Raw genomic sequence first — 26,185 nt, forward strand, 5'->3', positions numbered from 1 at the left:
AGAAAGATTAAGAAAAAAGGCTATTATATATATTTATGATATATCTTATGTCTTAAAAAACCTGAAGCCTGAAATTAGGGAGTCTAAATCTGAGGTCTCTGATTTTTAAAAAATATTTTGATTACTGTGTTTTAATGTCATTATCTTCATTTGTATTCTATATTCCATTTTATGCATTTAATGTATTGTAAGAAATAATCCCCAGGCTTCACCAAATTAATTGTCTGAGACACAAAAAAGTTAAAAACTCCTAGTCTATTAAAGTTACCTGTATCCAAATACATTCATTCTTTTTTAAAAAAATACTTTTTATTGATGCTCTTTACATTTTTACAGCACTTTTATTTATGGAAGCTTTTATTCATATTATATAGATATACACATATATACCTACACATATGCACACAGAGATTTTCTTGACAAAGATATTGGGGTAGTTTGGCATTTCTTTCTCTAGTGTGTCCCCATTTTACAAATAAGAAAGTAAAGAAAATGGGGGTAAGTGGGTTTGCCCAGGGTCACACAGCTATTAAGTGTCTGAGGCTGCATCGAACTCCCAGCTCCAGGCTTGGTGCTTTTATGTACTGCATCATCTAAGTGTATTTGTCACTTAAACTCAATTATCTGTTTCCTTATCTGTAAAATGAAAAGGAGAAAGAAATGGCAAATTGCTCTGGTATCTTTTTCAAGAAAACTCCAAAGGGGTCAAGAAGAATAGTAAACAACAATACACAAATATATGTATATTTTTCTTTGCCTATATTTCTGGTAGTAAAAATGTCCATTTCTTATTAAAACAGCTGAGCTCTGAGAGTTGATAAATGTGTATCAGTGCTCTAAAAGATCCATGATTTCAGCCTATTGGGTGCACTCTCTCATTGATTGAATTGTTACCTTTATGTACCTTATTAGGTAATTTTATGAATTTCTGTACCCAATAAAATCATTACTTGATACTTGTTCTTCTGATGTTGAGCTTCTCCAAATTTAACTAGGCTGGGCTTTGAGCAATGGATCCACTATGAGCTTTTTTAGCTGGATAATAAGTGGTGTGGTAAACATTTAACAACCGGCTATTAAGAAAAGAAATGTATATAAAACATGTTTAAGTTTAATTTGTATAATCAATAATTATCCATTACTTTTTTTAAGCTATACAATCAACAAAAAAAAATAAAGCAAATCCTGATTTATAGCTTTTGTTGGTTTCTGAAGTGTAAATGCTCATAATAAAAAATTTAACAATCACTTCTTATGAGCTGGTTGGAGCTGGCTCCAGTACACCTCTGGACCTGCCAGAGCTTGTATTCTATTGATGTTACTGTTGGCTACCCCACATCATCTCTGTATCACGAAGAGATAGAGTATATTTCAGGTTTCAATTTCACTTATTTTCATGTTTTGCTAATTAGAGCTATATTTTTTTATATTATGTGTAAGTTATGAGCTGTGTGACATATAGAATAGAGAACTGGCATGGTAGTGAGGAAGGCCTGATTTAAATTTTGCCTCCTACTCCTATTGACCATGAGCCTTGAATTAGGTCCTTAATTTCTTAGTGCTCCAGGGATCTCTTCAAGATAAAAAGTTAGAGAATAGATGTAGATCTATATTGTTAAAGGGAGGTTGCTTTGTACAGTAATTAAATTATAGATCTCTACCAAGTCGCACTTTATATCTTGGGTCCTGTCTGGGTCTTGGTTTCCTCATCTGTAAAATGAGGATAGGATTTTCTATTATTTAAGGTCTTTGGCTCTAATATGTTATAACTTTTTAATCTTCTTGACTTGGATTAATAAGAAGAGATCTTGTGATAGCAAGTGGCCCAATTTAAAGTACTGGGAATATTATGACTTTCACATGTTTGATAGAAACAAATCTAAATTATATCTATGGCACTCATCTCTTAGCTTTTGTTGGTTTCATCTCCTGGAGGGAGGCTATAGATAATAAAAGTAACAGTTTCATCTGTTCTACTAGATCCTATATAAATTTCACATTTATAATTTCACCTTTTATTCCAAGTGCCTGGCACTAAGTAGGTGCTTAAGAAACAGGTGCTTTCTGATTAATAAAAGCAGGTAAAAATGTGTTAGCTTTGAGCATACACAGAGCTTTCCCCACTCTGTCAATTTTTCCACTCTGAAACTTTCAGCATGATTGTCTGCATTGGAAGGTTCATTTCTTCTACAATATCCTCACTAAGGGGTCATCTAACCTTCTCTTGAAAACCTCCAGCATTGGGGAACTCAGTTGCTAGTGCCTCACCTTTCAGATGGTCTATTAATATCTTCTACTTATCTAGTTATTTACATGCTTTCTGTTCTTTCCTTTAGGATACATGCTCCTTAATTGTAAAGACATTTAATATTTCTTTATATTTCCCTGGCACTCAGCACCATTTAAACACTTAAATACATCTTGACTAATTGACTATGTCTCCATTTCTCAATGGTTCTAACTGTTCCACCATATCCATATTTCAAAAACTTAAGATTTCACGGTTATTGAAACAGAAGCCAACCTGTATTCCTGAATCCTTTTCTTTTTTAGATATATCACATCTCATTTCTACTGAGCCTTCACCTATCCCTTCCCAGAGACCACCCAATTCTACGGAAGTATCATCTGGTCCAGTCACTCCAACGAATCCTCAAACAAATCTCTGTGAGAGCGTCATCTGTCAGAATGATGGCATCTGTGTTATCCGCAATGGCAAAGCAGAATGCAGGTAAAAAGACAGCTTGTATCTCTAGACATACTTTGATTTATATGGCTTCTTTGTGAAGTGCATCCAGTTGTAAAAAAGAGGTTTGGCAATTGATGAAAGGCATCTTTCCATGGCTTTAACTCTTGCAATGCTGCCATATAATATTCAAAGAATCTTAATATTGTAAACGTATGGCTGGAATGGTGTCATTGAATCCAGGGCTCTGATTTTACATATGAAGAAACTAAGGTCCATAGAGATTCACACAGTTAACAGAGATTAGAGTCAGGATTTGAAGCCAAATCCTTGATTCTAAACACAGTGTGTTTTCTATTGCAGGTACCATTGCATTGTAATATATTTAATGTCCATCAAGGGCTAAAAATGAGGAGAATCATAGTATTCATGAAATAATGAAAAAAACAACAGTCCACCAAGTTTTAATTCAACTAGGTTCTTTTTGCTTTACAAAGTTTATTTTTATTTAAATCAAATTGTCATTTTTGCCATTATTTTGAAAAAAAATTTCTTCTCATTGAAATAACTACTTTTTTTTTGGTAGGGATTGTAAAAAGTGTTATAGTAGTATAATTCCAGACATTTAAAAAAACCTTATCTTCCCCAAATGAAATTAATTAAAAAATGTGACAATACAGTCTAGAAACTTACTCCCTTTTATTTCTTCAGACACGTTGGCTAGATCCTCCTCTATGTTTTGCCCCCTAACTGTAGGTGTTACTGATTATGGGTGGCCCACTTAACCTTCAAGACTTTGTTCTGGCTTCTCTTCTCTTTTTCTTTGATACTATCAGTAATTTCTCCAGGTCCCATAGGTTCAATTAAATTCCTACTGATGATACTTGGATTTAGTTATCCACTCCTATCCTGTGCTCTGACTTCCAATCTAACATTGCCAATGTGAGATATTTTAAATTGGATGTCCCATAGCCAGTTCCAATTCAACATATTAAAAAATAGGCCTTATTATTTCCACCCAAACTCCCTCCTCTTACCAGCTTTCATGTTATTGCCAGGAACAATATACTCCTCTTAGTCATTCAGGCTTTCAACCATATTATTCTTGACTCCTAACATGTAATCACCCCAAAGTGAAAAGGGAAGAACATGTTTGTAACAATAAACATTTTCCAGTCTTTTTTTTTTTTAATTATAGCTTTTTATTTACAAGATATATGCATAGGTAATTTTCCAGCATTGACAATTGCAAAACCTTTTGTTCCAACTTTTCCCTGCCTTCCTCCTACCCCTTTCCCTAGATGGCAGGTTGACCAATACATGTTAAATATGTTAGAGTATAAATTAAATACAATATATGTATACATGTCCAAACAGTTATTTTGCTGTTCAAAAAGAATCGGACTTTGAAACAGTGTACATTTAGCCTGTGAAGGAAATCCAAAATGTAGGCAGACAAAAATAGAGGCATTGGGAATTCTATATAGCGATTCATAGTCATCTCCCAGAGTTCTTTTGCTGGGTGTAGCTGGTTCGGTTCATTACTGCTCTATTGGAACTGATTTGGTTCATCTCATTGTTGAAGAGGACCACATCTATCAGAATTGATCATCATACAGTATTGTTGTTGAAGTATATAATGATCTCCTGTTCCTGTTCATTTCACTCAGCATCAGTTCATGTAAGTCTCTCCAGGCCTTTCTGAAATCATCCTCTTGGTCATTTCTTACAGAACAATAATATTCCATAATATTCATATACCACAATTTATTCAGCCATTCTCCAATTGATAGGCATCTACTCAGTTTCCAGTTTCTGGCCACTACGAAAAGGGCTGCCACAAACATTTTTGCACATACAGGTCCCTTTCTCTTCTTTAAAATCTCTTTGGAATATAAACTCAGTAGGAACACTGCTGGGTCAAAGGGTATGTACAGTTTGATAACTTTCTGAGCTCTCCAGAATGGCTGGATGTATTCACAATTCCACCAACAATGTATCAGTGTCCCTGTTTTCCCACATCCCCTCCAACATTATGCATTATCTTTCCCTGTCATTCTGGCCAATCTGACAGGTGTGTAGATTCTCCAGTCCTTATATATGTTTTTGGAACAGTACAAAAGAAAATGAGAAGCAGTATAGCCTGATGGATGAAGAACTTTCTTTAAAGCCAGGAAGACTTGATTGTTTCAAGTCCTGTCTCAGATGAGTATTGGCTATACAACTCCTAATAGGTCATTTGACTTCTCAAAGCTTTAGAGTCTAGATAACAGATAATATTCAGAGGTTCTAAATTCTGTAGAAAGTGCTAATCTGGATAAGTAGAGAGTTTCTTCATTTGATTGAGATTTCTTTTTATCAATAAAATACCAAAGTTAGTCACTATCCCTGTTTTAAAAACTATAATTATAATTTTAGAAAATATCTAAACAAACACATTTATACAATGTTAATAACATAATTCAATATTAATAAATATAATAATTACTAGTAAATAAATTAAAATAATTAAATACTTAAATAATCAAAATTAAAATAATTATTAATGAATAATAATATAATTTAGTATTAGTATAAAAAAGGCACATCACCCTAAGGCAGCTATAAAAAATGAATACTTGCTTTTCAAAAAGGAAAAAGATTGATAGATATTTTCAGAGCACTGGATCAATAAATCAGTCAACAAGTATTTATTAAGCAACTACTTTGTGTCAGATACTTTGCTAAGTGACACAAAGTAGTTACTTAATAAATACTAGGTATACAAGTGCACATAATAAAAGAATCCTTACTCTTAATAAGCTCATGTTATAATGGCAGAGATAATAATTATATGTAAAAATATACACAGAAAAAACATACAATGAATAAACTGAATGGAAGATCATCTACTAGTAGTTGGGAAGATCAGGAGAGATTTCACATAGAGAATAGTGCATAAGCATCATCTTACAGGAAGAGGGGGTCTTTGTGAGCTGGAGATGAGGAGGATGAACATTCAGGCATAGGGAAGGGCCAAAGAGGAAGAAAGGCCCAGAGGTGAGAAATGAAGCACTGTGTATGAGGAATAGAGAGAAGCTAGTTTAGCTAGATCTCAATGGCAGATGGGGGAGTACCATTCAGTGAAGCTGGCAATAGTAGTTGGGGCCCTATAGTACCAGACTTCAAATGTTAATCAAAGAAATTTATAATGTGATCCATGGTCAATAGGAGGCCCTGGAATTGGTTAAGTCTGGGAGTCACAAAATTTAAGGAAAGTTAGTCTGGCAGCAGTGTGTAGGATGTACTGATGAGAGACATGGGACAGGGAGACCAATTAAATGATTGTTGATGTATCAAATTCTGACTCTGGCATTTATTGTCTATGTGACACTGAGCAGGACACTCCAACTCCATGGACTTCAGTTTCCTCCTCCATGAAATGAGGGGGTTCAATTCCATTATCTCAAAATTCTCTTCTAGCTCAAAATTTTCTGATTCTACCCAAACAATGAGTTTTTTTGGGTATACCACACTGTGCTTTCTTGAAGGGAAAAGATCATAATTGAATAACATATACACAACATGATATGTGCATGTATGTATGTGTATACATGTGTGTAGAAATGTCCTTGCAGAGATTTCTAAAGATAACTTGCTACAACTTTCCACAACGCAGGATAGGGATGACATATATCTCTCTTTCTCTTGAAGAGACTCTTTTCTCTTTTAGACTCTCAATGCCATAGTCAGACATAACACAATTTAAACAATTTCAACTCAGATAATATATTTTTTTCCCACTGATCTTTCCTGCTTTGAAGTTAGTGACTCTCTGAATGTGAGGGTGTTGAATGTTAACCAAATAACTTAAGTACATCTTGCTACAATTTTTCAAGTCCAATTTCTTATTCTCTAGATGTCAATCAGGTAAAGACTGGTGGTATGCTGGAGAAAGATGTGAGACTAAAGGCTCTACCAGGGACACCACAATTATAGCAGTTTCATCCACTATGTCTGTATTTGCTGTTATGCTGATAGTGACTCTTGTGAGTGTCTACTGTGTTAAGAAGAAGTACAGTAAAGGAAGAAATACCAATACATTAAATGTATCCTTAGAAAATGTAAGTATGTAATAATGTAAAAGAACAAAAATGCTAAAAGGAAACCATACTCTGAGTCATCATAATAAAGTATAATCTTAGTCCCAGAGAATAGATAATGAAATATGTGCGGTCTCATTAAAAAAGTAATAGCTTTTTATTTTCAAATACAATATTTACCCTTGCAAAATGGTGTGTTCCAAATTTTTCTCCCTTCCTTCCTCCCACTCCCTACCCAGTTAGTAATCCAATATGTCAAACATGTGCAATTCTTTTATACATGTTTCCAGAATTATGCTGCACAAGAAAAATCAGATCAAAAAGGGAAAACATTACAAAGAAAACCAAAAGCAAGCAACAGCAACAAAAAGATGAAAATACTATATTGTGATTCACATTCAGTCCCTACAGCCCCTTTCTGGATGCAGATAGTTCTCTCCATTATAAGTCTGTTGGAATTATATGCCTCCTTCTTTTGGCATATATGTGGGACAATGGGGGCAGAAAAAATTTGTGGTCATCAAAATGTTTGCTTTTATATGGTTGTTTTTCTTTGTTATAAGTGAGGGTTCAATTTTGAAGGAATACAGAGATATATCCAAAAAATTAAAAACCAATTCATTAATGAGCTTCTTTTTTAAAAAGATGGAGACTATAAGCAAAGGCTCCAAAGAGTTCTTTCTAAGTTCTAAGATTTTTTTTCTTCTATGTGTAAAAAATTTTGACAACTTGTAATGGTGGAGAAATTGAGGCAGGTTAGAGATTGGAGAGTTTTTAATATTTTATTTGGGTTTCTGAGAGGGAGAGACTTTCTGGGACCAAAGGATCTATTTTGGTCCTAGGCCTGATGTCTCAAAGTATTCAGCATCAGCATGGAATGTGAGATTCTAATGATTTATAGATGGCTTCAGAGGTCAGGGAAGACAAAGGCAAGGAATGGAGTCCAAACACGGTTGAGTGTGGGAATTTCTAGAAATGGACCATCAATCCGGTTCTGACAAAGTATGGGTTGAGGACCATGAATTCTGATAAGCTGGAAGTGAAGGGGGTAGTCACTAGAGACAGAAAGTCTGGAACTTAGAGACAGAGGATGCCAATTAGGTATGTGAGATAGGACCTCTGGAGTTTTATCTTTTGGAATGCCAGACTAGCCAGATCTCTATCTCAGCACTAATGAACAGGAAAGGGGGTTGCAACCAAGGGGACTGAGGCAGAACAAGGTAATTGAGGCAGAACAATTTAGGGAAAATGAGACAGGACAATTTAGGGAAACTGTGGCATAACATGCTGATATTGTTATTCTCATTTTACAAAAGAGGGAAGTGATTTAGACAGATAAGTGACGTGCCTAGTGTCACACAGCTAATAAGTGTCTGAAGGAGTAGAATCTAGATCTTATAACTCTAGGCTCTAGTGGCTTCTTAAGAACATATTAAGACCAGCTCATATTATATTTTTATATTATTTAAAATGTTCAATATGGACAATCTCAGTTATCAGCTCTTAAAGGTTTCATTAAGCCTTAAAAAACAAAAAGGAAATAATTTGATTTGGCAATGCCTTTTGTTTCAAATTTACATTTAAATATGGATGTATCTAATTTTTTTGGAATTCAGACATAATAATGAATCCATGATTGGAAGAGATGGGTCATTTACACTAATTTTCTTCCTCTTTTACTATAGTACTTCCTGTTTCCTCTTCAGCTTTTGGAAGGGATAGATAATATGATGTCACCATTTAGAGAGAACAAAGTATGGACTTGTTAGCTGTCTTCTTCCTGATTTTCCTGTCTGTGGACTCATTCTTTCTTTGAGGAAGGAATAAGAAATAATGTTTTTGATTGAGTATTGGGAAGCAGTGTGGTTCAGGGGAAGGAGAATGACATGAGAGTATCTGTTTCCTTCTAGAGTCTGTCCCTGATTTTTTCGACTTGGACCTTGGACAAATAGCTTAATCTCCTTGGGCCTGTAGGCTGAATCTCTAAAGGGAGGGAATGGGGCTAGATGGCTTCTAAAGTGCCTTTTAGTTTTAGATAGATAGCAAGCCTGCTTAAAGGTCTTTCTTGTTGGTCAAATCCAGTTGGGAAAGGCTTTCTCTTAAATGTTGAATGCAGGGATTGATAACAAGTAGATACAAAGATCAAGCTAAGATCTTTGTGATTAATCCCATGTAATTCACAAATTTCAAGCCCCTCTCACCCAGATTTTCATCACTGGGGTCATGTTTGATGCTTTGCCTCTTTCCCTCACCCCTCAGTCATACAAACATGTTGTTTTATCTCCACAAGATTTCACCCATTTCTTTATGCTTATAGAGCTACCATTTCTAGGTTAGGTCTTCATCACTTCTCCCTGGACTATTGTAACAGTCTCCTAATTGTTTTCCTTTTCTCAAGCCTCTCCTCACGCTACATGATTCCAATGGAGCATTCCAATCTTATTAGACATTATTCTCTTTTATGTGATCAGTGTTCTACAAAATAAGTCCAGTTACTGTTACACATATATGACTTTTATATCCTGGCTTTTCAGTAGCCTTCTCCCATGTCTGGGAGGCTTCTCTTCCCTTCTTTTCTCTATCTCTTAGAATCTTTGGTTGCCTTTAAGACTCTGGTCAATTCTTCTTTCTACCTCCTCAGCTAAAGTTAACATATGTGTGTGTATATATATATATATATATATATATATATATATATATATATATATATATATATATATATATATATATATATATATATACAGATAGGTATAAATGTACATATTAACAAATATATGAATACATGACACATATATATGTATCTTTTACCTGACTTTTAGAAGGTGAGTTCCTTGAGGACAGTGACTTTTATTTTTGTCTTTGTGTTAACAATATGAATTGAAAACCACATAGTGAATGGATTGAAAGGGGAAGAAAATGAAGGCAAAAAGATTAATTAGGAGGCCCTTTCAAGAATCCAAGAGAAAGGTGGCTATACATAGCAGTATACTTGAAAAAGTCCTGGAACTGGAGTCAGGAAGTTGTTAGTCATTTTTCAATCATGTTTGTCTCTTTGTGATCCCCACTGTCTTGATAAAGATTCTGGAGTGATTTGCATTTTCTTCTTCAGTTTATTTTACTGAGGAAACTGAGGTCACAGAGTCAGATTTGAACTCAGAAAGATGAGTTTTCCTGACTCCAGGCCCAGGACTCTATCCACAAATCTGACCTTTGTCTGATTCAGTATCTTCATCAGTAAAATGAGAATAATTGCACCTGCCTCCTAAGGTTGTTGTGAGAATTAAATGAGATACTCTTTGTAAAGTAAAATGCAAATCTTAGAGTTTTATAAATGCTAGCTCTTAATATTAAAGTGATGAGATCTTGAATTAAGGCAATGGCCTTACCTATTTCTCCCCTTGCCTTCATGTATTCTACAATCCAGCCAAATTGGCCTAATAGGTGTCTCCTACCAAAGACATTGTGTATTCTTCTATTTCTTTGCATGCACTGACCCTCATTCCTAGGAATCCTTTTCTTCCCACCTTCATGTTTTAGAATCTCTCAACTCCTTTAATGTTCAGTTCAAGAACCAACTTTTACTTGAGATCTTTTCTGACCTTTTTCTCTAGTTGCTAGTGCTTTTCCCTTAAAATGACATTGCATCTAGCACAATGTTGGTACAAAATAGGAGTCTAAAGTAGAGAGTTTTGAGTTAGAAGTTCTGAGTTCAAATATCACTTCTGATGCTTGAATCAGTAAAGTAACCTCCCTGGGTCAGTTTCCTTGTTTATTAAGTAAGGAGATTTTTTTTTCTAGATCACCTCTGAAATCACTTTCATTTCTATATAAATGGTTCTGTGAACCTATGATTGATTGTTAGAAATGGAATTTGAGATTGATTGGTCATGTTGAAGTTAAAGTTGAGACACCTATGGGACATCTGAGTGAACTCACTGGTAACACAGAACATTAGTTAAGGCAATAAATTAGGGATGATTATGTATATATTCATACACATGTATATGTATATATACATATGTAATACATACATACATATATATTTGAAGTTATCCGGACGGAAATGATAATTAGACAATAGGACCTAAAGAATCCACCCTAAACCACAGGGTACACATATATTGGCCAGAAAGAGTCATATTTCTTTATCAGATCCTGTTTCATAGTTGATTTACCTAAAGTTATAGGAGTAAACATTTCTGAGCTTATTGAAAAGCAAGGCATAGCAACAATCAATTTCGTTAACAGGCTTATCATTGTAAAGATAAAAATGTACCTGAAAGTTTTATATAATCTACAAATTGTTTTATGGATGTTAAATCTCATGCCAAAAGATTTCATATATGCTGACATTGAATCCAGTGGGTAAATATCATGAAACTTCTTCCGGCAGATAAGGTTGGAGAGTTGGTAGCGTTGAATGGAATCAAAGTCAAGGTTGAGAAATGAAACTAAAGAAAAGAGGGATGTGATCAGAGAAGAGAGAACCATTTACATTATGAAGATAGGCTAATACATTTCCTAGCATAAGTGCAAGCTTATAGAAAAGTGCTAGTTTAGGCAATAAAACAAATCATCTTCATCATCATCATATGTATGCACACACATATACAATTCTTTCTCCCTAAACTTTCCTCTTTTCATATCTTCCTTGTTTCTATTGAAGGGACCATTATTCTCCCATTCACCCGGGCTTAAAACCATTCCATCCAAAACTTCTTACTCTCTCACTTTCCAGATACTTTGAGCTTCTAGGTCCTGAAAATTCTATCTTTATAATATCTCTCCTATTTGCCCTCTATTCTCTAACATTTCCACTAACCTGGATCAGGACTTTTTTCAACTGATACTTGGACTACTATAATAACCCTTTGGTTGATTTCCATGCATCTATTCTCTATCCCCTCTCCAGCCTGTTGTCTAATTGATTTTCCTAAAGCATAGGTCTAAACATTTCTCTCTCTCTCTCTCTCTCTCTCTCTCTCTCTCTCTCTCTCTCTCTCTCTCTCTCTCTCTCTCTCTCTCTCTCTCTCTCTCCTGTTCTCTCTCTGTTTCTCTGTTTCTGTATCTGTCTCTCACTCACATACTCATTCCACCTTCATTTTCATTCAGTAAATTCCATTGACTCCCTATTACTTACAGGAGCAAATAAAAATCCTTTGTTTTAAAAGCTGTTCCCATAAACATGGGCCCTTTGTGATCATCTTTTTACCTCTCATTCCCTTTCCAGTAATCCTATCTTTTTATATCTCCTTCCTATCCCAGTACTCTGAAATCCAGTGATTTCCCTCTGCTAATCCTAATACAAAATACTTTATCTCCCAATTCTGAATATTCATTTCCTGATCTTCCTGCCTGAAATTTTCCTACTTTCCTACTTTTTCCAATCTGTTGTCTTCCCTGATTCCCTTCAAAAGTCAACTAAAAGCCTTTCCCACTCCCCTTTAATACTATTGCCTTCCCTTAAAGACTAACATCAATTTATCTTGAATTTGTCTCATTTATATATAATTGTTTGCATGTTGTTTCCCTACATTGAGAGCAGGTTTGGTTATTTGTCTTTGTATCACTAGCTCTTAGGACAGTGCCTGGCATATAGTTGGTAGTATTTAATAAATGCTTCTTAACTTGACTTGGCATAGTTATTTGAAGTAGAAAAGGCACTTAACATGTGTCATCTCATTTTGAGATGAGAAAAGATCATTTTGATCCTTACAATAACTTTCCAAGGTAAGCATTATTATTATCTCTATTTTATAATTAATGTAGAGAAAAAGGGAGAAAGTGAAAATAACTTTAAAAAACAGAAGAGGGCTACAACTCAGATTTATATCATGTTTTAAGATTTACAGGGGTAGAAAAAGGTCTTATAAGTAGTAATATTCCAATTTTAATGGGAATATGTGAATAAGGAAGATTTAGGGGGATGTCTAATAGGGATGGTAAACCAAGATCTGGGACCATCTTGCCAAGTGAAGGATATCTATTTTCAACTTAATTATATATTTTTCTACAAGTGAGAGATCACCTTAAATCTTATTCAGTCTTTAAACTTTCATAGCCATCTCATTGTTAAGAGAAGGGATCAGATCTTAAAATGATTTGCTAAAACCTATACCTACCTTAACATTTCTGTATAAAGTGAACCCAACAAATCAGATCAATCATTTGGACAATCTCTCCTGCCTCACATTTTCCTTTTTTCTTCTTTGTCTCTTCTTTGCCACTTTCATATCATGTTTATGTTGTATTAAATTTTAAGTCCCTTGAGAGTAGAAATGGGTAATTTTTTTGTATCCCCAATGCCTTGCTCACAAGATTTAAAAAAATGTTCCTGAATTCAGTGTTGAATTTAGTAATTTTCAGAGGCAATGGGTATGGCTAAATGTCATTATGGAATGATTCTAGAAGACTATTGATAAGGTCTTCATTTAAAAATTAGACCATTTAATTGGGATTCATTCAAATTACAACTTGTACATTTATGAATTATGTCATATTATTCTCTTTCTTTTCAACAGAACACAGCTTTCTGAAAACATTTTGGAAGATATTAAACAGCAGCAACATTGACAATAAAAAGAAATTGGAAAGTGCTGCCCCTCCTCTTCATGGAGTCTCTCAGGAACAAATTTCAGCTGTGAGAAATGACAATGTTGAGAAATGGCCATTTTTAAACTTATAATGAATTTTTTCTTGTGCTGAAAACATGTTCTCAGTCAATAATTGTTGTCAATGGATTTTGATTTTTTTTTTGTAAAAGTCATTCAATTTTGTTTTGATGTATTTGGAAGAAATAGTTCAGGCTGTTTATGAGGAAACTCCCTGCCCATCACTGGTCTTTTTAACTCCTCAGCATCGATTTATTGAGTCACCAACCTCTATTCTTGGGGTATGAAGAATGACATCTCTCTATAACTCCAGCCTGTGGATCATTTAGAGTCATTAGAAGTAACCTATTTCTCTGGCTGAGGATTTGGGATTGGGCTTAACAATAAATGAGATGAACACTAGATTTGGTGCCAGATGTAATGTCTTTATAACTTGAGATAGGTGCCTCGGTTTCTTTATCTGTAGAATGAGAATATTGTGATCTCTTCCACATCATATCCAATTAGTTAATACATGCTGTTGAATTCACCTCTGCAAAATCTCTTTCATTCTTCTCATTTTCTTTATATCCTTTGCTTTAGCTTGGGTTTACACCTACAAAAAGAATGAGAGCTAGAAGAAGGGATTAGAAAGGAAATTCATATTTTGGTACTAGAATTACTAAACTTTGTTCAAGCAACAAATTCCATGAAAATTAAAATCAACTAAACAGAAGCCAATTAGTTCCTGAAACAACAACAAAATCAAAGTTTGGAAACACTGAAGAAAGTGTAAGATATATCTTTGCAAAGAGAACTGACCTGGAAAACAGATTGAGGAGAAAAAATTCAGAATTAGCAAATTACCTTACTACAGGGACCAAAGCAAGAACTTAAATATCATATTTTAAGTAGTCCTTGAAAAGATTTCTTAGATGTTAGATCAAGAACTAAAGGATTAAATGGATGCATCCTGTCCTGAAAGAAACCCCAAAATGAAAATACTCAAGAACATTTTAGCCAAAATCATGTGCTTCCCTCCCCTCCCCCCAGACAATTGGGGTTAAGTGACTTGCCCAGTGTCACACAGCTAGGAAGTGTTAAGAGTCTGAGGTCAAATTTGAATTCAGGTTCTTCTGACTTCAGGGCTGGTGCTCTATCCACTGCGCCACCTAGCTGCCCCTCAAAATCTACTTTTCAAAGAAAAAAAATATATATATATTTAGTCTGAAAGAATGAATTCAAGCACCAGAAGGATACCTTGCTCCTGTTTATCCCCATCAGATTTGGAAAGAACTCTAGTTTAAGAAATGCTGATTCTCTTGAGTTTAGAATCTCCCTCCCTCTTTTTCTCTCACATTCTCTTTCCCTCTGTTCTTCTCTTTGTCTCTTTCTATCCCTGTCTCTGTGTATTTGTTTCTCCTTCTTCCTTTGTGCTTATGATTTTCAACTGGATAAGGAAAACCAGAGCAGAATAATCCAAAAAGTTTTTCTCCTGGGGAAGAAATGGGAGGGAGATGGATGCTACCCAATATGACACTAATGGCATGGCCTTCAAGGAAGGCAATATTCTGGGGAAAACAAACCTTAACAATATAGAGATTTTGTGGACATTAAATTCACCATAGCACTGGCTTTGGAGGTCCCTTCCATTTTGGATCCATGATTCTATGATCCTCTGATTGATTGGTAAAAATGAAATTTGAGATATATTTGTTGATTATGTTGAGTTTGAGATATCAGCAGGACATCCAGGTGAACTTGCTGGTAATATGAAAATTTGATTCTGAAGATATATTAGAGATAAATACACACATATGTAATATATAAAATATATTTTATATTCAGGTATCTATTAATGTATATATAGATATCTAACTGTAGTTATATGTATATACAGATACATATTAACATTCAAGTGTGCTTGTATGTCTGTCTTTATGTCAATGCCTCTGTGTATATTTGGGAGGAGTCACCTGAACAGAAATGCCAATTAAACATATGGGAACTAAAAAGGTCACCAAAGGAAAGAAGAGAGAGAGAGAGAGAGAGAGAGAGAGAGAGAGAGAGAGAGAGAGAGAGAGAGACAGAGACAGAGACAGAGAGACAGAGAGAGACAGAGAGACAGAGAGAGAGAGAGAGAGAAAGAGAGAGAGACAGAGACAGAGAGAGAGACAGAGAGACAGAGAAACAGAGAGAGAGAGAGAGAGAGAGAGAGAGAGAGAGAGAGAGAGAGAGAGAGAGAGAGAGAGACAGGGAGAGACAGAGACAGAGAGACAGAGAAACAGAGAGAGAGACAGAGAGAAGCAAAAAGAGATAAAAATCTTGAACCTCAGGACACTCTCACAATGGCTAAAAGGAAGATGAGTCATACTTATTCATCAGACTTCAGATTTATCCATCATCTTATAGTTCAAGAGCAGAAAGATATTTTAAAGCTTATCATAAGACAAAGCATAACAAGATAATGAGTTTAGTCAACCAGCTTATCTTTTTAAGAGATAAAATGTACCTGAATGTTTCCCAGAGTTTACAGATTGTTTTATAGATGTTAAAATAAGAGATTTCACAAATGCATATACGGGATACAATGAATCAATGTCCTGAAACTTCTTTTACAGTTAAGGTTGTTTGATAGGTTTAAATGGAATCAAGGACAGAGTGGAGGAGTGCAACTGCAGAGAAGAGGAATGTGACCAGAAAAGAGATAACCAATAACATGGGGAAAGTCAAGACATTTTCCAATAAAGAGCAGATATTTAAGAGAAGGCAATAAAAGAAGACATCATCATCTTCATCTTCATAGTACATACTAACTTGTGATACACAATGTGGAAACAGAAAACCTGGGGTCAAATTCCAATGTTGTCTTTTAATGACTGTATGATGTTGGATAAGTCACTCCAATTCTCTGGGCTCTGTTTCCATATCCCCAAAATGATTGCCACATTTTTAAAGTCACCTGTTCAGTTCCTGCTCTTATTGCCTTTTGCTCATTTTATGAAGTTAATACGTGTGGATGGGAAGAGACCTCATCAACAAGATGAGCATCAGATGACAAGGACAGGGAAAATTAGGTAGACTCAGAAACCTGACAGGGTTCACCTCAGCAACTTCCTCAGGGTCATGGAAACTATCAAACCCTGTCACCTTGATAATATTGCTTCTATCAGTCCTCTAGGTTACTAGTGCCAAACTTAAATAGAAATTGGAGCAACTAAATTACACATAAATATCCCTTTGGGCTGCAGATTGACATATTAACATTATCTATGTTCTGTTGTATTTTTAGTTTAACTATGTTCCAGTTACATTTTAATCTGGTTTTGGTCAGTTTTTGATTTTTAGTGTTCTCTTCATGGCATGTTTAACTCTTTTGCTCTAGGCAACTCTAAATTGCAGACATGGTTTGAACCTGTCTTGATGGAGGTCACTCTTAAGTCCCCTATATCAGGTCCAGTCCCTATCTCTTTTTATTGACTGAAACTCATTTGCAGAGAGGTCATTATTTTTGCATATAATGCTCACTATTTCAGCCAAAGGCTTAGAACAACTGTTTTGTTTTGTTTTTTCCCCTGGCAGCCCAGACAGTTCCCAGAATAGCTGGCCTTTGAGGATTAGAACTTGACACATTGGGTTTGCCAAGGAATTTGCCACCCTACCCACACTTGTTGCTAAGTTGTTCCTTGGATATTAGGATCAGAGGTGACATTATAGCTTGGCAGCCCAGTCAGAGGAGACAGATAGTGATGTAGTGGATTAACTGGACTTGAAATCAGAAGAACTCATCTTTCTGAGTTCAACTTCAAACACTTACTGGCTGTGGGAGCCTGAGTAAGTCATTTAATCCTGTTTGCCTCAGTTTCCTCATCTGCAAAATGAGTGGAGAAGGAAATGGCAAACCATTCCATAATCTTTGCCAATAAAACTCCAGATGGGGTCACAAAGAGTCTGACACGAATGAATAACACCTTACCTGTAGGAAAGATACTTGGCATCTTATCAAATATGCTATGGAAGTTGACGGGATTCATAGTGGTCCAGAGAGACATTTTAGCAGTACCAAAATGCCATTTATTACCAAGACACATGAGAAGAGATCTAGGGGTTCACTTTAGGATGAAGTAGATATAACTTCTGAAGGACTGAAATGGTTCTACTAGTTAAAAATTCATTTCCTGTTTCCTCTAAGTAGAATAAACCTAGAGAAAGCCCCTTTATCATTACATTGTAAAATAAGGATTATGTTTGGGTTTCAGCAATAGTTCACGGTGGCTCTTAGCTTCTTCCTAGCCAATATCTTAGATTTTACAACAATATTTTTATTTTTGAATTGGATAAAGAATGGACTTGTCCCTTCCCCTGCCTTTGAATATTTTATAGTATATAAAGTCAAAGGAAGTCAAAGTACAATCTGTCATTATTTTTAAAAAATTATTTTATTCTGAAATTAATAATAAACAAGCATTTCCATAACATAATAGAATGAAAAAAAGATGATCGCACAGGAAAATTCAAATCTATTATGTACAACTGGCTATTTCTTTTAAAATACATATTAAAGTTATCATGTAATTTTTTCCCTTTTTTCTTCTTCCTACCCCCAGATAGCTGCCATTAGACATAAATTCACATATATCTATAAAATCATACTATATGTACTTTTATTTATCAGTTCTTTCTTTGGATGCAGATAGCATCTTCTTTTATAGCTCCTTTGTAGTTAATTTTAATATTTATAATAGTCAAAATGACTTAGTTGCCCAAATTTGACCTTAAAACAATATTGCTATGACTATACATAACATTCTCTTGGTTCAACTCATTTCACTCTTTATTATTTCATTCAAGTCTATCCATGTTTTTAAAGATCATCCAACTCATCATTTCTTTTGAATGATACATGATAATTCAAGGATGTCTTCTTTTCACCTTCCCTGATTTCTGTTACCACTTTTTCAGGTCAAGAATATAATTAAATTTCCTGAGATCAGGTTAAGAAGCCAGCAAAATTAAGAGGGAATTTGTTGTAGATGATTTAAAGTAGGAATTCTTATCAAAGGGATCTTTTAATGTGCTTTTTAAAAAAGGAGAATTGTGTTTCAAAAGAACAGATTTTCTCTGGAATCCCATGCATTTTATTTTAAGTGTTGAAAAGCATTATCTTTAAGAGGCTATCAGAGATGGGGGGGGGTTAGGAACTCTTTAGTTAAAGAAGGGGGAAAAAAGATGAAATTAGGAATAAAGATAAGAAATGATTAGGTATTTAGAAAACTCACAGTGTCCTGCATTAATGCCTTTGCATAATCAATTGGGCAACAGGAATGTTCAGAAATGAAATCTGGTATTATTTGCTATCCCAAGCTCTAGAGACTCATCGGAAATTATTGGATTTTATAACTCAGAAAGTAATTAATGAGCATAAAAGTTGAATGGTATTATGCACACAGTAAGTGCTTACAGAAGGGATTGAACTGGTTCAACTTGATAAGAATACAAGAAGGTGCTCGGAGATTTTGATTGATTATCCTTATGGAAGCTGTGTATGTTTATTTGTGATGAATTGATTGGCATGAGCTGTTGTTAGCCAAAACTTATACAAATGGTGAGGGGAGCCAACTGCAGAGTCTTCCCTGTTTGGAAAAATCTGAATGGACAGTGTGTCTTTGGGATATGGCACAATGGAGAGTCTTGAAGTCAGGAAGATCTGAGTTAAAGTTTTGCCTCAGACAACCTACTAGCTCTGTGATCTTCAGCAAGTCACCTACACTCTTTTTGCCTCAGTTTTCTCAACTGTAAAATTAGTCACAATAATATCCTCTATCTCACAGGGTTATTGTGAGAAACCAGTGAACTAACATATGTAAAGTGGTTTGCAAACTTTAAATTATAAATACTAAGTATCATCATCATCATAATTATTATTATTATTTTGTCTCTCCAAGAACAATGCTGACTAATTTCCACAGTCCTATAGATGGCAGCCTTTTGGCCCAAAAGATGGTAGCAATTACATGCAATGGGGGACCACTTCCAGAATACAACTATGAAGGTGGGCAGTATTAGAGACAAGTATCATCTTCATATTTGTGCTATTATGTATTTGTTCTAACTACCCAGGTTATAGGGCTGGTGTTGTCCTGGAGTTTCTTTTCTCTCAGAGAAACAAATTCCAAGATTCTCTTTTCTTTTTTAAAAACAAATTAATATTTTTAATTTTTCTCCAGTTATATTTAAAACAATTTTTTACATTTGTTTTTAAAACTTTGAGTTCTAGATTTTCTCCTTTATCCCCACCCCCAGTCCCTATTAAGAAAACACATATGAATTTATATGTAAAACATTTCCATAGAAGTCATGTTGTGAAAGAAAAGATAGATCTCTCCCTTAAAAAAAACCCCTCAAGAACAATAAAGTTAAAAAAAGAGAGGGAGAGACACAGAGAGACAGAGACAGAGAGAGAGAGAGAGAGAGAGAGAGAGAGAGAGACAGACAGACAGACAGACAGACACACACACACACACAGAATATGCTTTAATCTGTATTAAAAAACAAGCAATTTTTTCTCTGGGTATGGGGTGGGAGTTTTAGTCATAAGAAGTCCTTCAGAGTAGTTGTAGATCATTATATTTGCTGAGAATACAAGCTTCTCTTTTCTTTAAGATTCTGGTCTTGTCAAATCACTATTCTTCCCCCAAACAGGAAAATAGGTCCTGAACCTCTCTAGGAAGTGGATACTACTAAGGAATTTTTCCTTTCTCTCTTCCTTTTTATAAGAGGGTAGATTTCAGGTCCTCCTTCTTTACCACTTGGTTTTTCTTATCCTGGTACATGTGAATGAGCACATATGCGCTTCTGATATGCCTCTGTTATTGACTCTCCATGGTTGGATTCAGATCCTTGTTATCCTGTGTATGGGAATATTCCCTATACCATTGTTTTCTACCTGGTCTCTATGGGAATAAATGGGGAGGGAATGGTTAGGAGAACCCTGGGTCTCCTGAGGGCCAAGTTTGCTTTTGAGTTTAGTCCTATTTCTTCTGAGCATTTTCCCCAAATGGTAAAAAAAAGCTGATAGTTCCTTGTAATTCTTTACAGGTCCAGGATAAATATATTGCTCGGGTCCATTGTTCAAACCAATGAATTCATCCTCAGTTGAATCACACAGCTTTCTTAGGGAAATCAGATCAAGGTCAAACATTCTCCTTCTTATAACCCATCATATTGATCATGGAGTCTTCTGATCAGTCCCCTACATAAGCACAATACTATGTGTGCCAAAGTGCCATAGTGTGCATAGTACCAAGACACTTCAATTTTTCCAACTATGCTCATTATTTACTCACTAAGTGATAAAAGTCAATAAAGCACAATGTATCTTTAGAGCTCAAGAATGTGAGGTAGCAGATGGGAGCATATTTTATTTCTCAGAGTGTAACAGGTGGCACAAAACTGGCTTAGAGACAACAGGTGAGTTTTCTAATAACCCAGCCATTTCTTAACTTTATTCTCTTTTTTCCTTTTTTTATTAATTTTATAATTATGATTTTTTTGACAGTACATATGCATGAGTAATTTTTTTTTTTACAACATTATCCCTTGTATTCATTTTTCCAAATTTTCCCTTCCCTCCCTCCTTCTACTCCCTCCCCTAGATAACAGGCAATCCCATACATTTTACATGTGTTACAGTATAACCTAGATACAATATATGTGTGTAAATCCAATTTTTTGTTGCACGGTAAGAATTGGATTCCGAAGGTATGAGTAACTTGCGTAGAAAAGACAGTAGTGTAAACATTAACTTTATTCTCTATCTCATTCTCCCCTTTTCTCTGCCCTTCCTCACTTTATACATAACTTTCTATCTATCTAGAGATTTCAATACCATTTCAGAATTTGGAATCAGTGGATTTAAAGTTGATCCCCAATTCTGCTGCTTACTGTTTCTGTGATTTGGGGAAAAATAACTTAATTTTCTTAGGTCTCACTTTCTAAATGTGTAAAAGGAGATATTGGACTGGCCTCTAAGCTTTCTTCTATTTTTAAATTTGTCATGATGTCTCTGGTTTCATTTCTCTTTTCTTCTGGATATCTTTGAAAAGGAAAAAAGAAAGATAAATTCTTCAACTAGCTACTTTTAAAAAATATAAACCTAGTGCAAAAGGGTGGCTGTACTTTACAACACCCCAAGTCAACCAATTCATCCTCAATGGACCTGGGTAGGCTCCATTGGAAGATGTAATCAAAACTCAAGTGGACTTACTTTCCCTGTAATATCTAGTTATTCAGTCAATAAGCTTTTATTTAACAGTACAGTTAGTTAACATTATTTAAATAATTTATAATGAGCAGTTGAATGGAAAAAATAAATGTTTTAATTGCTGACCTTCTTCATGTAGGATTTCCTGTTATTCACCAGGAAATAAGATTAGATATTTAATCTCCTAGGCTTGCTCCTCCCAGGCATTTGCTCTTGAAAATAAATGGGATAAACTGCCAAATTCAGGAAGATGTTCACTTTGTTGTACTTCACATTCTTGATTTGGAGAATTACTCTAGGAAGAAACTATCCTACAAGATTCCTCACACAGATCAAAGGCTCTAATTTATGATGTTTGCCTCTATATAAGTAAAACTCATTTGGAATTTCAAATTCTGTGACTTTTAGTTCCAGATGCAACATGGATTTGTGGTGTTTACCTTGGGTTCTGCTCTATGATATTTTCCTTGTGGCCTTTGGCATGGTAAGGAATTAAAAGGGATATGTTGCAAGATATATAGAAAATACAGCAAAAGAAATAAACACACTGGAGGGTAGCAGGTACCTCCAAGGGTGGGGCAGTGTTATCATTAAAACTGATTTAGTGTCTGCTTTTTTTTTAATGTAAATCAGGCAGGGTAAATGAAATGAATGCTTTTTTGGGGGGCAAGAAGAGAAAATATACTGTTTGGGATAGTCAAATTTCTCAATCTGTCTTATTGCAGAAGAAGAGAATGGAGAGAAAAACTTTGGTTTAGATGGTTATTTTTGATTTTGTTTCAAAATTAGCTTTTGGCAATATGGAAAAAAAAAAGTATTTGTTTTAGTCCAAATTTTGCTATTGGCTGTTTTTTAGAGATCTCAATGTAAATTATTTGGCTGTGGACTGTGAAGGGCTCATCAGAGTAAACATTCCTTTCTGATCCTTCATTAGTTTTAGCCTGATCTTTTTCAGGTAGAGAGGTACCTTGCATTAGATGAATGTGGACAGACAAAAATCAAAGCAGGCTTGGAGAGAAACCTGACATTCTAAATTTAAAAGAGCAGTCAAATGCTGAAGAAATGATCTAATTTAATATATTTATGTTCAAAGTAAAATATATCTTAAATTCCATTACTAAAATTATATTTTATGTTCATTTATATGGTTTTTATTTCTATTTGCAGACATGTTCTTGATGTGTAAGATGAACTTTTGTGTCATATGATGATCATATTGTATGTTAGAGAGAACCATTTTATAGTATTGAAACCACCAACTCATTTCTTTTGTTAAACATAGTCATAATTAACAATAATTCTGTATCTCCTATATTATCTGAAACAAATAAATAGACTAAGGCACAAATAATTTGCTATTTTGGGACAGATTAGGAAAAAGTTATATAAAGTAATCCACACTGATTTTTTTCCACCTCTACAAAGAAAGGAGAATTTCTTCTCACATTACTTATTTGAAGCCAAGGTTGGTCATTTTAATTTTACAGCACTCAGTTTCAAGTGCTTTTGTTGTTGATTTTTGTAATTATAGACATTATGTACATTTTTTTGGATCTGCTTACTTCACTTTCCCTCAGTTCATAGAAATCTTACAAATCTCTAGAAGTGTCATATTCATGGTTTATTAGAGTATAGGAATATTCCTTTACTACAACTTAGTTGACTTAGTTATGAGCATAGATATTATTTTATATTCTTTGACATTACAAAAAGTGCAACTATAAATATTTTGATGTATATATGTGGTGGGATTTTTTTTTCCATTCATCTCCCTTGGCTATATGTCTAGTAGTGGGATCTCTGGTTCAAAGGGTATGGACATTTTTATGACTTTCTTCACATTATTCCAAATTACTTTTTTGAATGACTGGCTCAAGTTAGAGCTTCACCAATGTGCTCCATAGGTTTGCTTGTTCCTTTAATAACAAATTTTTATTCAAATAAAAATTCAATTAGTACCCTGAGTGCAAAGAATTAATATTAATATGGTAATAAATAAATGTCTTTATTAATATATAGGACAGTTAAGATCAAGAAAAGTACTAATACATGATAATGTGTTTTCTTCTCTTTTTTGATCAATAGCCAAACCCAGAAAACAATGGTGAGTCATATCTGTTGATTTCTATTCTTTTCAGTACTTTCAGTTTGTGGGGCACCTACGTAATGCAGTTGGAAGTGTTGGATTTGGAGCCCAAGAAAACCTTAGTTTTCTCAAGAAGATCTGAATCCTGTTTCAGATACTTTCTGTCTGTGGGATCCTGAGCAAGAAGTTTTCCAAATTTGTATTCATCTCTCTAAAATGGGATTAATAGCATCTATCTCACTGGATTGTAGTGAGGGTGAAATGAGATCAATTATTTAATGCATTTGAAATACTTAATATGTGATATACAGTCACTAGGTGGTGCAGGAGAGTTAGGACGTTCAATTGGTTCAGTCAAGTCTGACTCAGTTATTCACTTGGGGTTTTGGTATTGGAGTACTTATCCTAATATGAAAGCCTAAAGTTTCAGGTTGAGGTAACCATTGAAATATATCAGCATTGATTAACTTTTCCTCTCTTGTGTCTTTTTATTTGTGTTTTTAATGAAAGATGTGGATGGTGGCAAGTACAATGACATATTTGACATCAATCATGGTTAGTGGATTTTTTTCTTTTAAAAATGCACAATCAGGTGTAGCATTTTGCCCATTTGCTAATGTCAGATCTTGTTTCACCATTTAGCTTTGGGACTACACCTGTTTGAGGGAGACATCGAACTTGGTGGGGTGAGTTGACATGCTGCAATGATATCAATGCTTCTATTGGTCCAAGCAAACTAAAATACTACCTCTCTGAAGCTCATTTACCAGTGTGTTAACCTTAATCACTGGAGGTGGCACAGAAATAATGGGAATTAATTATCACTATATTTTCACAAAGCCTCAGAAATGAATGGTTGATTCATATTAATATGAACATTTTTCCCTTACTGTGATTTCTTGTAAATAAGTTCCAAGACTTTCATCATTATGTAGTCAGACTATATTGATCTAAATTTGATAGGTTTATAATTTTTTAAAAATTGATAACTTGTAGTTAATTGTTTTCTTTCATTTGAAAGTATTTAATTTTTCCAATTATGTGTAAAGAGAGTTTTCAACATTCATTTTTATAAGATTTTGAGTTCCAAATTTTTCTTCCTCCCTCCTTTCTCTCCCTTCTCCCCAAGACAGCAGGCAATCTAATATAGGTTATGCATGTACAATAATTTTAAACATATTTCCATATTATCATATTAGGAGAAAAAACAGAATAAAAGGGCAAAAACACAAAAAACTCCTGCACCCATATTGGGGGACTTTAACATCTACCTTGATTCTTACTCAAAACCTCCAATTATTCAGTTCCTTAACCTATTCATTCCATGAGCTACTTCCACATTGTTATTCATCCTCTTGATCTTGACAATTCTTTCTCAGGCCACTTCCCTTAAACTAGCAACTCTCTTCCCTTCTCTTCATCTTGACTTCTTGGTAAACCAATTCAGTTCTACACTGTCCTTAAGCCTCAGCCTTAGGATCCTTCTCACCATTCATCACCTTCCTGTCTACAAACATGTAACTGAACAAACAGGTTAAACTTCAAATGGGCCCTTTTTCCTTCTAGGCAATCCTACTATCCTTCCCTTATCAACTCACTATATCACTCTCCACAATAGCTCTTCCAAACCGTTTCATCCCTCCTTCAAATTTTCCATGGTTCTCTTTTCCTTACTTTCTCAACTAAGAACCTTGTCTCATATTTACAGAGAAAATTGAAGCCATTTCCCTTTTTTTCCCCACTTCTTCATCCTCTATTATTTCAGTTGCTTATGTGACTTTTTCTTACTTCACCATAGTTTCACATAATGAAGCAACCTAATGCCTTACCAAGGCTCACTCCTCTATTTGTTCAAGTTCTATACCATCTTGTTCAACAGATTGCCTTTTCTGTCATTCCTACTCTTTCATTTATTTTCAATCTCTTCTTCTCTACTGGTTTATTTTGAACTGCCAAAAATCATGTCCATGCCTCCTTTCTCCTGGAAAAATCCTCACTTGATTCTTCCACATCTACTGATTATCATTCTGTATTTCATCTGATTAACTCAAAAAGGCTGCCTATAATAAGTGCTCCCTTTTCCTCTCCTCTCTCCCTCTCTTCCTCCCTTCCTTCCTCTGTCCCTTCCTCTGTCTCTCTGTCTCTGTTTCTGTCTCTTTCTGGAAAATAGTATTTTATTTTTTCAGTTTCATGCAAAGATAGTTTTCAACATTCATTTTTTGTAAGATTTTGAGTACCAAATTTTTCTCCCTCCCTTCTTATTCTTATCCCCCTCCCCAAGACAGCAAGCAATTTGATATAGGTTATTAATATGCAATCATGTTAAGCATATTTCCATGTTCCTCTCACTCTCTTCTTAACCTTTTATAATCTGGCTTCCCACATTATCATTCCACTGGAATTACTCACTTTCACCAGTGTTACTAATGATTTCTTAATTTTTGAATCTTATGGTGTTTTCTCCATCTTCATTATCCT

General features: G+C 34.7%; 2 protein-coding genes across 11 annotated transcripts in view; both read left to right on the forward strand.

The window, feature by feature from the left end:
- MEP1B (meprin A subunit beta) overlaps positions 1-13,781 on the forward strand; it is a 42,351-nt gene extending 28,570 nt beyond the window's left edge. For 4 of the 7 annotated variants that reach the window (XM_074277324.1, XM_074277330.1, XM_074277316.1 and 1 more), the window contains 3 exons: positions 2,554-2,731; positions 6,585-6,789; positions 13,290-13,781. In XM_074277324.1, the coding sequence (XP_074133425.1) occupies positions 2,554-2,731; positions 6,585-6,789; positions 13,290-13,304 (398 nt within the window). In that variant the 3' untranslated portion in view covers positions 13,305-13,781. The remainder of the gene's footprint in view (positions 1-2,553; positions 2,732-6,584; positions 6,790-13,289) is intronic. The other 3 variants (XM_074277348.1, XM_074277340.1, XM_074277355.1) reach the window with 1 other exon arrangement.
- Positions 13,782-20,740: 6,959 nt separating this feature from the next.
- LOC141548468 (meprin A subunit beta-like) overlaps positions 20,741-26,185 on the forward strand; it is a 44,615-nt gene continuing 39,170 nt past the window's right edge. For 2 of the 4 annotated variants that reach the window (XM_074277372.1, XM_074277392.1), the window contains exons 1-5: positions 20,741-20,828; positions 22,030-22,105; positions 23,707-23,725; positions 24,218-24,262; positions 24,350-24,393. In XM_074277372.1, coding sequence (XP_074133473.1) covers positions 22,043-22,105; positions 23,707-23,725; positions 24,218-24,262; positions 24,350-24,393 — 171 coding nt within the window. In that variant the 5' untranslated portion in view covers positions 20,741-20,828; positions 22,030-22,042. Of the gene's footprint in view, positions 20,829-21,822; positions 22,106-23,706; positions 23,726-24,217; positions 24,263-24,349; positions 24,394-26,185 lie in introns of those variants that run through there. The other 2 variants (XM_074277363.1, XM_074277383.1) reach the window with 1 other exon arrangement.

Source organism: Sminthopsis crassicaudata, chromosome 1 (genome assembly GCF_048593235.1).
Source record: "Sminthopsis crassicaudata isolate SCR6 chromosome 1, ASM4859323v1, whole genome shotgun sequence".
Taxonomy (NCBI): domain Eukaryota; kingdom Metazoa; phylum Chordata; class Mammalia; order Dasyuromorphia; family Dasyuridae; genus Sminthopsis; species Sminthopsis crassicaudata.